Source organism: Orussus abietinus, unplaced genomic scaffold (assembly GCF_000612105.2).
Source record: "Orussus abietinus isolate OABI.00-Male unplaced genomic scaffold, Oabi_2.0 scaffold141, whole genome shotgun sequence".
Classification (NCBI taxonomy): domain Eukaryota; kingdom Metazoa; phylum Arthropoda; class Insecta; order Hymenoptera; family Orussidae; genus Orussus; species Orussus abietinus.
The window spans coordinates 71,466-84,284 of NW_019394291.1; the positions used below are offsets into that span (position 1 = coordinate 71,466).

At 46.1% G+C, this 12,819-nt stretch overlaps 1 protein-coding gene across 3 annotated transcripts in view; it reads left to right on the top strand.

Annotated features, from left to right (window-relative positions):
- The first annotated feature begins 4 nt into the window (after positions 1–4).
- The window catches only part of LOC105702992 (protein dead ringer), a 158,625-nt gene continuing 145,810 nt past the window's right edge, over positions 5–12,819 (top strand). For 2 of the 3 annotated variants that reach the window (XM_012431025.2, XM_012431026.2), the window contains exon 1: positions 5–431. In XM_012431025.2, coding sequence (XP_012286448.1) covers positions 327–431 — 105 coding nt within the window. In that variant the 5' untranslated portion in view covers positions 5–326. Of the gene's footprint in view, positions 432–974; positions 1,066–12,819 lie in introns of those variants that run through there. The other variant, XM_012431027.2, reaches the window with a different exon arrangement.

Below are 12,819 nucleotides of genomic sequence, written 5' to 3' on the forward strand. Positions count from 1 at the left end.
TGCGAGCGCGTCACGCCGGTCGGGAAGCCTAGCCTAACCTAGCCGCGGTCGATTTCGAATTTTCGCGCGGCGCCGAACGAGGGGGCGCCTGTACCGCGGCTCGCGAGATATCGGAGTCCCGCGCCGTCGCCTGGCTCGATCGCGGCCGCCATATTGGCAAAGGGTTCGGGACCGCCGTCCGGTCGCCCGGCATCCTCGACTCGGTCCTCGCGCACCGAGCTCCCCCGCAGTCACGGGGGCCGGTCTCCAACCCAACCACGACCGCGAGCTGCGGATAAACAGCCAAAATTCGGGTGAAGAACAGAGAACCGTTGCCATCCTACGCGATGGAGATCTCCGACGAGTACCAGGACATGGGGAACCCCGGCGGAGGGGTCGCCATGGCCAACATCTCCATGGGGCACCATCGCAACACGCCGGACAGCCCGGTGGTGAGTAAACCCCCCGTCCTTATCTTTACCGCTACTCTTTTTACCGGCCGAGGGCCGATTTACGATCCTCCGGGTTTCGGGAAAACGAGGGACCCGGGATTCTCGGGGTGTCCTCGAGGGGGTCGACCCGTTGCTCCGAAAAGTGCTCCTTGCTCAGCTGTTGGGACCGTTCGAAGGAAAATCGTCCCGATAGTGTTGCCTGGTTGAGAGTTTTCGAGGGTAAACATCGAAAAGCGAGGCGCTTCCCGAAAGGACGACCTCTGCGTCCGGTCTTGTCGAATGATCGTGTCGATTCCGATCCAATCAGTAGGACTCGTGTTATCGTCCCGTACGTACCCGTTCCCGGCGATTGCTCGAATTATCGATCTTCCAGCGAGGAATTGATCAACCATTGTCGTCCGTTGTCACGTAATCGTTGCGGTTAAAATGATCATTAATTATTGTGCCATTCCGCTGACGATTCGACGTCAACGGATAATAATATCGTTTTAACGGCTGCTCGGGAAAAACAATTTCCTCGACCTGCAGAAGCCAATGATTTCGGAGCGCCGTTAGAGATCTGTGTCAATTCATTCTGTTTTACTTGGCCGAAAGGAGAGGACAGGGGCGAGGATCTGCGAAACGTAAACGTTTGGTAGGTCTGTTTTTTTTCTTTTCTTCTGTTCTCTTTCTTACTTACTTTCTACTCTCGGGATCCGGGAGAATCCGTTCGCGCTTTTTCCTTCCGGAGTTTTCCACGGGGACGTTTCAATAAAATGTATCGTAGTAGTGGTGTGGCGGCCCGGCTGCCTCGTAAATCGGCAAAATATTAACTTTTCAAGGAGGCCCGGGTCCTCGGCAGATATTGCCCCTCTTGTTTTTCTGGGCGAGGATTTATGGCAGCGGAAACTTTGGGCGACATTCAAGGAACGGCGGAAGGTCTCCGGGAAGGGACTACCAGGACGACCCTTTCCGAGGATCTGGACGACTCGGCCGATCCGAGCTGCCCCCGAGACGACCAAATAAATGGACGGTCCTTTTTGCCTTTGACTTGGCAACGTGACGGGCACGTGATCGCTCGGGCTCCGACGCAGCGTTAGAAAAAAAAAGGACACTTGTATATTAAGAAACGTGGAAAAAAAAAGAATTGTAATCGCATCCCAGGAGGCCGATACGTTTTAATCCACGCTGCTATAAATGCTTGCTTTCATACAATTTGAGAAGAAAGGGATCTTTGGAATTTGGTGTATAATAAAATTGCAACCCATACAAGTGCTTATAACATATTCCTCGAATTTTATAGTTCTATCGCAAACATTCTAAGTCAGCTTGAAGAATTATGAAGTTTGTATATATATTAAAAACGAATTTACGTGTTGTAAGTTTCGTATACCGTATCTAGAGGAAGTTCTCGGTACAAGGGTTGAGATTGAATTTATATATATATGAGTATTATATATATATATTTAACAGTGTAGGACACGTGGACTCAGAGTTTTAGCAACAATTATCGCGAGTCGCTGGGGTGCTCGAGCGAAATTGTCCTCGGGGAAAATGTTTATCTTTACGTAGCGAGTTATCGATGGAGGATGGCGTTCGTAGAAATATCATTTTTAGCGGCCACTTATTTTATTAGATGCACGTACGGGACAGGGGGGAATTGTTTTAACAATGATTGGGCGGTGCGATCGAACCCGGTAAACATTGGTAGCGTCACCGAAGATTATTGGCTGCGCGACCAATTGGCAAGCTTATCTATTAATAACCGAGGTATTTAAATTGTGCGGCTCGCCCGGCTAAATAATTGCCAGCCGCTTAAACTAGGAAGGAAGGAACGGCGAAAGAAACGGCATTGGCGCCTCGGTGTAAACGTTAAGATTCGCGAAAGAACGGCTCCGGTGGGTTGGGTTTTGTTTATGCAATTAAAGGAAACGTTCCAACGGGTGGAATCCGGTTCGGAGGCTCGCGGTTAATTCACCGTTTTTTTTTATTTTTTATTTTTTTTTTCTGGCTACATGCGGATGAATGCAAGGCTATTGGATCCAGTTTCCGTGACGAAGTCTAACGGTGTATCTAATTTAGACCCGCGGCCTGTTAATATCGCCTGGACGGCGATCTTGTGCAGAGAGAAACGAACGGCCATTTTTATTGGAGGACGCGGCGTTAAGACGTTGTACAAGGATATCTGCCGTGGGGGAAAGAAAAAGAGGGAGATTATTTGTTCGCGCGATTGCTGCGAGGGAACCCTCGGAACCTTGATGGGAATGAATTTAATTGCGATCGATATGGTACCATGAGTACTTGTGAATACGCGAACACGCTAGAACGGTTTCTTGTAAAAATTGGCAGAGTCGAGCTCCCTCTCTCGGGGCTCTTGGACGCTTGGGATTCATTTTGACGGAAAAGTGAGGAAACGGGAGCGGTATCACCTCGCTGGTGACAAGTGTATATTTTGGACCAAGGGGATTCCGGGAATACCCGACGTTTATCCACGCCGGACCGTCCAGTTGACGAGTCGCGTTATACCGATTTTCGAGGGGCCGACAGAGGTCGTTTTGCTTTACTAACAGGCCCGATTTGTCAAGGGGTCTTTTGTTTTGGCACACTTCTAGTGGATACTTCGGTCGCACTCGATTCTAGCGCAGCTGCGAAGACGCTTTACGTCGTTGTTTAATCTACTTCCGCAGAGTTTCTTGTCAATCGCGTGGGGAAACTTCGGAGTACGTTACACCGGGTGATTAGTCCTCGTATGCAATGTATGATCTGGATTTGGGGGACGAATACTTGCATTTTGATATGGGACATTTGTGCAAGGGTTGGACGGTATCGATGCCTTTCTGAAGTCTTTTTCTTTTTTTTTTAGATTTTTAACGCTCGAAGGACGACGATTTCATTTGCAAACGCACTCAAATCGTTGGGCTTTATTTTGTTTAGCGACGGTGAAATAATATTGCATTTTGGCAATGCCCACGGTTTAAGGGTTAATGCAGAATTGTCAAGTATGTCGGGAATTTTTAGATGCAGTACCCTGGGTATTGGGGTGCAATACTCGTTTGTAAAGCTTCAGTTAGACCACAATCATGGTGCGGTACAAATCAAGTTTGACGAATTATGTTTTAACAAAAAATTGTACTGCCTGAAGGAATGTTAATGTTAATACGTTTTTAGCCGTCTAAAAACTCGATTTCAGGTCATTGTTTAATGTACATGTCACGTTTTTGGAGAATGATCAAGGGAACGATGGACGTTGAGATCGAGATTCTCGATAGAGTATCGCGCCAAGTACGTTTATACGGTGTACCGTGTATCCTAAGAAAAAAAAAAAAAAAATTGGTTGACTTAATGAAATTGCATTGCAAAAATAAAATCTCGCGATGAAATACGTCCAACGACGATATTCAGGCAACGATATAGATGTCAACAAATATATGTTTGTTTCGGTCAACTAGTCTTTTTTCTCAGTGTATTAAATAATTTCACGTTGTACGTAATCTGAACCGCGGTGGAAGTACAGCCTCTCGATGAGAAATTGGTGCGTACGACGTTGCTATTTTCGAAAAATTAGGTCAGTCTAAAAACTCAATTTCATATCGTTGTTTAATATATATGTCACGTCTGTGAGGGGTATTAAGGATACGGTGAACTTTGAGATCAAGATACTCGATAGAGTATAGCTCCAAGTACGTCTATACGTTGTTAAAAAAATTCATAAAATTCATAGACTTTTAGTACACAAGGCTGTAATACAATAATAAATTTGATGTCTTATAAGTGAATTGGTATACATTTGTTTCAAACTTCTAAATAAATTTACAATTTTATAACAATGTTATATTTTTGTGAAATCGTGTGGGAAAATTATAGAATTTATATTCGGGAGTCACTTAGTACACATTATTTATAATTGTCCGAGATTTTAATTTTATGATACTATTTTATAATTTTATAAATGTGTCTTCTAAAATTATTATAAAATTATTACTTTTTTAAATAATTTTATTACATACGTTTTGTACCAAATTTATAACACATGTCGGAGGGGGTATTCACTCAGGAAATAATGGATTTTAACGCTGGAAATCATGTGGACATTAACTGGGCATCGCAAGCAGAAATGACGGGAAATCGTTGGAAATCATCGAAACACTGTCACCATTTTAAGGCCTAACGTCACTTATTACCGAATCGCACTGTTGTTTGTCATATGAAATGAAAAGCAATCGGCTCGCAAAGAATGAAATTGTTTTCACAGATTTCCGAGCGAACAGCCCCCTCGGTCTATGCGGTATACCGTGTATTAAATAATTTTACGTAAAACGTGATCTGGACCGCGATGCAAGTACGGCAGCTCGAAGGTAAATCGGTGCGTGTGGGGTTGCTAACGTCGGTGCATTTTTGGCAGTTTATGCACGCCACCGTGTTTGCTCGTGTCGGTCGTGCAAGTTGCACCGTGGGTGGTATGTCGGTGCATCGAGTACGGTACAGGTTCTCGGGCAGCGAAGGTGGCGGGTTTCGAGCAAAGAGGCGTGCTATACTCAAATTACCTACGTACATGTATAATAACTTTTCTCTCTCCCGCACTCGGCATCGCGTCCGGTAATTATACATCGTGCATTTATTCCGCGTTGCGTCGGTGCGTCCGCTAATTTCCTAGCCTGCGCTTCCTTAGGAACGTCGAGTTCTCCGGGTCGCGCCGAAAAGCCGAGGTCGGAAGTAGTCGAGATCGTTAACACCTGGCTTTGGCACCTTCGACCAATATTTCCCTACTCTCTAGATGCACGTTCATTGCCTACTTCATTCGATATTTCGTTCCTATCACGGGCGATTGCGTAACGAGACGGATGCATCCGTCCCTAGTAGCACAAAATATTTGTCCCATATTTTCTATACATTTAACGAATATCGTACATTTTGTAAATATTTGCCGAAGGTTTACTTTAGAATATTATCTGTATAATATTTATATAATATTAGCTCCACGTGTTTTCATAATATTTTTCTACCAGATATACACAACACTTCGTTTCATTTTAATACAAGTATTTTTTAAATATTATCCGCCGAATACATTAGAAACGTTTTAAAAATGTATCAAATCAAAATCGCACGTTTTGCTCCCATAATGAAATAGTGGAACGAAAATATTAGAAAAATTTCTCGTGTTTTTTGATACCAAATGAGAAGTGTCCGATGATTGTCGTGAAGTAAAAAAATGTATTTTTATTATGTTAATAAGTTAAAAGATATAATTTCTCTATTTGTTTATAAATTATTGAAACTAAATATGTCATTGAGATCTTCAAGAAATATTTCAAATATCTTCGAATGAAATCTACAAGAAATCTTAAAAAAATCTATCGCTACTAGGGGTCGTTTTGTATTGGAATAATTAAAATTTATTTCTCTCCAGTTATACATTTTTCTTAGTGGGCTCTTGAGATTCCGTCCAATATTTCACGGCTGTTTCTATCTTGCGTAACGAGAGATTATCTTCAGTTAACCGCGTGAATAATCCGACCGTATGCAGGAGTTCATAATCACACGGCACTAGCTGTGCAGATTAGGTGACATCTCTCACATAAACCGGGCAGGTTTATTTCCACTCTTCTGACGGGGAGGTGTTTAGCGCGCGTATTTCTTTTACGCGTCTCTGTAAGAATTCAGATGGATTGGCATTTTTAATGCAAACCGTGCGATAAGATGAAATATTAAAGAAGGAAAATATGCCGCTGGCGAGATTTGAATCCATGCGTACCGCTCGAGCGGGTCTTCGGTGGGCACAAGGTCGACGATGGGCAGAAAATTAGTCGAAAGAATGGACGTTGGTTCCTCGAAAATTGGCTCGTGGGTCCCCAGGGTGTCTTAAAGGTGACCCAGGTAAATAGGGCGTGTCGAAGTTACTGGGGCCGATATTTGCTCGACCTGGTCCTCCGGTATGCACGGTACCGACGAAGGTGCACGAGTACTCGTGGCTCCTTTATCTCCGGGGCTTGAGATTTGATATCTCCTTAAATTTGATCGATGCAGTTGCCTCTCGTCGTGACGTCTACGTAAATCTATCGTCGACGATCCGATCGCGTATGACGACGAGGGTCCATGGACGACTCACATTTCCTAGGTCATCGTTGGTGGGGAAGGTCAGGGTCTGGGACTAATCGCTATACTCGGGTCGACAATTTTGTTATATCGTGTAAGCATTATGAACGCTTGCGAGGATTTGGGCTATGATATTAGAATTTAAGACAGGAAAATTTTAAGCAAATCGGTCTTATTTGAACTTCGAAGTATACGTTAACGTCAGTTTTTGTAGGGCCCAAAGAAGGATTAGATCGAGACACGGTTGGACCTCGGAAACCTAAATTTTGAAATTCTGAATCGAGCCTCTCGCTTCGTCCTCGAGAGATCTTTGATCTCTGACCTTGTAGGAACAGAGGTTTGTATAAATCATTGACATAAAATATTTGCATATCTGAGATTCTGCTTTTTACGAATCCAATAATGCGTTAAACTTATATTTCCAATACATCTCCTAGTTAATTTTACTTCGTTCTGCTTCGATGTCTAGTAGTTGAAAAATTTCAAGTCCAGCCGGATCGAAATGGAATGACCATTATACTTATTCTATGAGTTTTCAAGCTTCGATTAATTGACACTTACGGTACGCGTAGGTCGTTCGAAGTTATATGGCGTTCCGGAGGGTTAAAACTGGCGGATATCTCCAGTTTGTTGTACGCGTAGGTCCAGGACAGGGAGTAATTCGTAATAAGTGCAAAGACGCCTAGGAACAATAGTAGGACTTAACGAGGGAAATAGGACCAAAAGAGGTTGCGGGTAATGCAGGCTCAGAGGAGGCTACAATATCGACATGGGGAGACCACGCGACCCGGTCGCCGGCGTCGCGGCGTCGCGTCGTCGCGGTGGGGGATCGACGGGCGGGGGGAACGCGTAACGCCCGCGGGCCGCGCGCGGTCTCTCGATCGCGGCGTCGCGGCTCGCGCAAGGGCGGGGATTCCCCTCTCGGCCAATCGGATAGGTCAGCCCGCGTTGCGCTCACCTACGGCCTCGGCTCCTTCTGCTACTCCGAACGGGCTCACCTGCCCGCCAGACGCCATGTCGTGACGTCACCCCCCGTCCCTCCCTCCCAGGCCGACTCTCTTTGGCGTTCTCTTTGGTGCTCTCTTTATCGCACTCTTCCTCGCTCTCTTTCGTCCTATCTTTCGCGCTCTCTTTCGCCCTCTCGTCCGTTCGGCGTGCCCTGCCGGTCGCGGTCGGCAGGGGGCGAGGGGTCGCCGACGTGTTAACTCGCGAGAGTCGAGGGGTTGGAGGAGAGACCCCGACTAAGCAGGATACCAGCGGGGAGCCGGAGGACAGTTACGGAAAGAAGGAACGACTTTACAATTTTTAACATACACTGTTAAAAATAATTCATAAAATTCATGCACTTTTGGGGCATAAGGTTGTAGTAAAATTATAAATTTCATGGCTTAATGGTGAATGGATATACATTTATCGGAAAACTCTAAGTAAATTTATAATCTTATAACGTCGCGTTGTAATTTTGTGAAATCACGGAGGAAGATTGTAAGTTTGAGATTTGAAAGTCATTAGGACGCATGGTTTGCAAATTTTTCAGATGGGTTTTGTTATCTTGTAATCGTTTACATGAGTTTATTTTTAAACAAATTTCATCGTGAGATGACAAGTTTCGGTGGCACTGGCGGAGAAGAATTGTAGCGACATTCTTGAGTCCGAGAAATATTTAAGTGATATTTAAAAAAATTTTTTACAATCAATGGAAAACTCTGGGAGCATCGTGGACCACGTTCCTGATACTTTTCCGTGAGTTTCGATACCCCGATAATTGCAAAAATGATTTTCTTCTGCGTTTAGGGCAGGCTGTCTCTATCATCGTCCTCGAACGTGCCCGGAACACGTGTCGAATTTGTTTGTCTTCAGAAAAACCGTTTAAAATCAAGTACCGATCAACACAAATGTTATAACATATATATTATAAATTTCTACACATATGTACTAAATTTGTAATATACGTTATACATTTTATTTGAAAGTATGTTATAAAATTTGTATACCATGCCTGAATAAAACTTTCAATAGAAATGTTACAAAATTATTATATTTCTTTTTAACAGGGTACTTTCGCTATATATTTCTATATTTTGTCCTATATCCTGTTAAAAAAAAATATTGTAATGTTATATTTTTGTTGGATGTTTTATTCAGACACGGTATACTAGGTTTCTAATATATTCCCAATAAATCAATAAAATGTGTTGTAAATTCAGTACATAAGGGTGTTAATCTTCCCGTGAAATTTGACATAATTATAAAGCGTTGTCGTCAAATTGTAAATTTATTTAGAAATTTGTAATAAATGCGTATTAATTCACTTTTAGGACATTAAATGTATAACTCCACTACAATCTTGTGCACTGAAAGTGCATGACTATTATGAATATTACGAATATTTCTAACAGTGTACGGTATTACCATGTATACTTTAAGTACACAATTTGTAAATTAATTCCTTCATCCTGTAGATGGGTTTCGCGTTCCCCTAGGGATATCGATCCCGCTTCGCGGTTCGTAGAGGGGATGTTTAAAAAATGCAGCCTTTTCGTCCACGCCACGTAAAATGCATCCTATCGAGATATGTATTGCCGGTGACCGTCGTTGGACGCGTCGACGGCATTGTTTTTTTTTTTCTTCTCGGTGGGTCGGGTCAGGACAATTAGGTTTCGGGTCCGTGCTCCGGTCCTCGGGGCGCGAATTCCCCGCTCGAGAGGCCGAGGCTTTGGGTGGCCTTGGGGAGGAAAAAAGTAAAGGGGTCGCGGGTGGCATTCCTCGGGCGATCGGTCGGGTCCTTAGGGCGGCCGGTCACTCGGGCTACGTCGCCGAGAAAGGCCGCGGCCATTCGGAAGGCGTAAAAGGCGGGAACGGGGAGAAAAATGAGTTACGGGTGTCGTAACCCCTCGAGCCCCGCTCGGGCGCTCGAGGGGGAGGGGATTACCCGCGGAGAGCTCCGTGGAAATCAGGGCATTAATAGTCACGAAATTGGAGCCTTGGCTCGCGGATCGTAAAAATAATTGCGCCGATTGCAACATCGTTATCTAGGCATCAATGCGGATAATAATACGTGAACGGCCCGTTATGGCACCCGACGTGCACCGCGTCCGCGTCCATTTCGCTATTAGAGCACACAACGGTCGGCTTGCGCAAACCGCCATTACGCGTAGCCCCGTTTCGTCGCGTTACCGCGGTTGGCCGCTCTTATAGAACCGATTATTTTAGCCCATAAAATTATTAATAAGAGTCATTTTTGCCGGGGGCCGCGGACCGGCGGGGCCGTGCGATTACCTTGTCCCCGATCGAGCCGCGTTCCTTTGCTCTCCTCCCGACGATTGTTTCCCACCCCCCGGCCTGGTGAAGGGTTTCCCGATCGACAACCCCCGTTTCGATCGGAGAACCCAGAAGCTACGTTTTCGCCTTTCCCGATCCTTTGACCCTCGACTCGCCGAATGGAGCCCTAAGGAATGAACGTCGCTCTTCTTTTCATCCGACTAATATCCGGTATTCGCGGTTAAATCGTTACCCCGAGGACTGGCCGCCTCGACCGTGATCACATCCTGAGAATTCTAGATTGCGATCGGTAAATTTCGGATTAGCGGAATTCGCGGGTGGACCGAGAAAAATTCGCTCTGCCCGAGATCAAAATCCGCCGTCTAATGGCCGCCCAAAGTTAGGCTATATATTAACTCCAATCACGCCGTAAATAATTCTCGATTATGGATTTTGACTCGAAGGTTGGCGCAGTCGGCCCTTAAGGTGACGTGAAAGTGGCGGCAAAGAGTTCTCGTTCGTGAAACTTTTCTCCAAACTGGGTGCACCGAATCGATTCACACTTTACAATATAAATATGGAGGGTGTAAGAAAGGTCCTGAAACTCGTGAAATTTCACTTTTCTTTTATTCCTTTTGTAGACATTAAAATTTTCGTTATAAGAAATGAAATTTCACGGGGGTCAGGACCTTCGTTAGGGTCTCCGCATTCACGTTGTAATGTATGAAACGATTCGACACTCTCAGTTCGGAGAAGTTTCATGAACGATTGACTCGTTAGATGCCACTTTCACGTCCCCTTACACCGTACGCTTTTAAACCGTTGCTCTCTTTGTTTAACCATTCGGCTACTAAAAGCGCCTAAAGGCGTCCGACGTTTGGTTCAATATTACATGCACGGTCGGACGAATTTCGCCCGTATGTCGAAATGGCACCGTGTTCAAAGGGTTAACAAGAAATAGATCTTCGATCGAACCGGTACTTTCGACGCGTCTATGGCTTTGGAACCGTGGACACTTTCCCTTTCGACGCGCGAGTTTCAGGCGTTAGGCGTATAGATACGTGCTTTTTCGAAGAAATAAAAATAAAAAAATAAAAAAAATTACTACTATCTATCCCGACGCGAGATCCGCGCGCACTCGCCCGGCTCGTCGCGCGCACACGTTACGTCCACAGTAGCCGAGGGTTAAGAGCCAGGGCAGATCCCTTTCTCCGGGTTTCCGCGCGTTTCTGCGTACCGTCGACTGACCAAACACACACGAAATTAAATGGGAGACGCCGTCGCGGGGTTCCACGAACCGCGGGGCGGTCGAGGGGGCCGATGACCCCGCCGAGCAAGAGGACCCCGAAGAGAGGAGTCGCGCAAGGTGCGGGCAAAGTCGAAGAGTCAACAAGGCACGCCGGGGCCGTGCCGAGGAGCGTCTCCCCGGTGTTTGCACGAATTCGAAGAAACCCGTTCCGATCCTCTCGGCCGCGCCGGGCCCGGCACCGGCCACGGTTTACTTAGGACGCGATACGGCGGCCCCGGCCGCGACGCCCGCGACGCCTCCGATGGGAAGCTCCGCCGAAAAAAGCCCGATCGCCCCCATCGGGCGTCCTTTATACGTGCGTATCCTTCGGCAGTTTGATTAGCGTTACCCAGGAGAGAGGGCTCCTCGTCCGTCTGGAGACGACATACCTCTTAAGGCGATACCAAAGCGGCATTCGCGAACATTTCCCGAATTGGGAGGATCGAATCTTTGGAAGTTTTACCACAGGCACGGGGAGGTTCGAAGGACTCGGGTCCTGGCACACGTGAAGTTTCATTTTTGTACAGGGTTTAAGAGATGTTTATAAATAATTTAAAATAGAAATGGATATTTCTTGGGTGCTGAAATCTTCTTTAGGGCTTTCGTGTTTGGGTGGTAAGGTTTCAATCCATTCGGTTACACCCGGTTCGGAGAAAAGTTTCATGAGCACGATTCACCTCTTGAATGCTGGTTTCGTATCAGGGAATAAAAGGGAATTCCAAGGCGTGGGAGGTATTTACTTATGGGGTTGTTTTCTTTCATGTTTTAAGGGGAACTTAAGATCAAACGTTATAAAATGCTTCAAAACGGTGGACTCGAAATTATCGACATCTTGTCACGGTGTATACAATTCCAGGTGGATGGCTAGTCTGAAACGGAAGTTTAAGATGGTTTTAGAATTTATAAAAGATTATTTCAAAACCGGTGACGCGGTTAATCATTTATTAAGGGATTCCTCTCGTTTCTACGGTATCGAGATATGCAGAGGTGGGGGACAGAGAGATAAAAATCCGTAGGATGATTCACCAGAGGTTCGGAAGTTTGCGGGAAAACTCGGCAGGCGTGAAATCGGCTCAACGGGGGACGGTCGCAGGGCGGGGGTCGGGAATGAGAATGGAAGTGGGCGAGTCAAGCAAGGTGAGCCCGAATCCGGGCCCCGATGAGCCTCGCTCGTGCCCGGAAGTCCCATTACCTGCACGGGACCCTTTTTCGGCAAAGGGAAGGCCCCCGAGTGCCGCCGTGGCGGTGGCGGACTAGCTTCTAAGCTGCCTCCGGATGCCTCTCTCTCCCTTTCTCTCGCCCCCTACTTACCTTTCCCGGCCAGGGGTGCCGGCCAATTGGGTGCTAACCGGGGAAAGAGAGCCCCACTTGACTCGGCGGGACAACAAACGAGCGAAACCCCATTCAAACTGGAGCACGGCGGAGCGCCGACCGCGGGGATGACTCGCACCGACGTGTCTATCTCGGCCCCTGTTGAGGGGACGCTCTCACCGTGCACCTGCAGAAATCGGAGAAACGTCCCCGTGGGGTTAGACTGGATTATCAAGGCGGCGTGAAAGTGTCATTGATAAAGAGTCAATCGTTGATCACTCCTTTCTCCGAACTGGATGCATCGAATCGTTTGGAATTTTACTTCGCGAGGATGGAGGCCCTAAGTAACATCGCGACGTCCACGAAATTTAATTTTTTTTTGTAAAAAATTAGGAGCATGTTAATAAAGCAAATGAAAAGGAACGGAACTTCATGGATATCGGGATTTTTTTT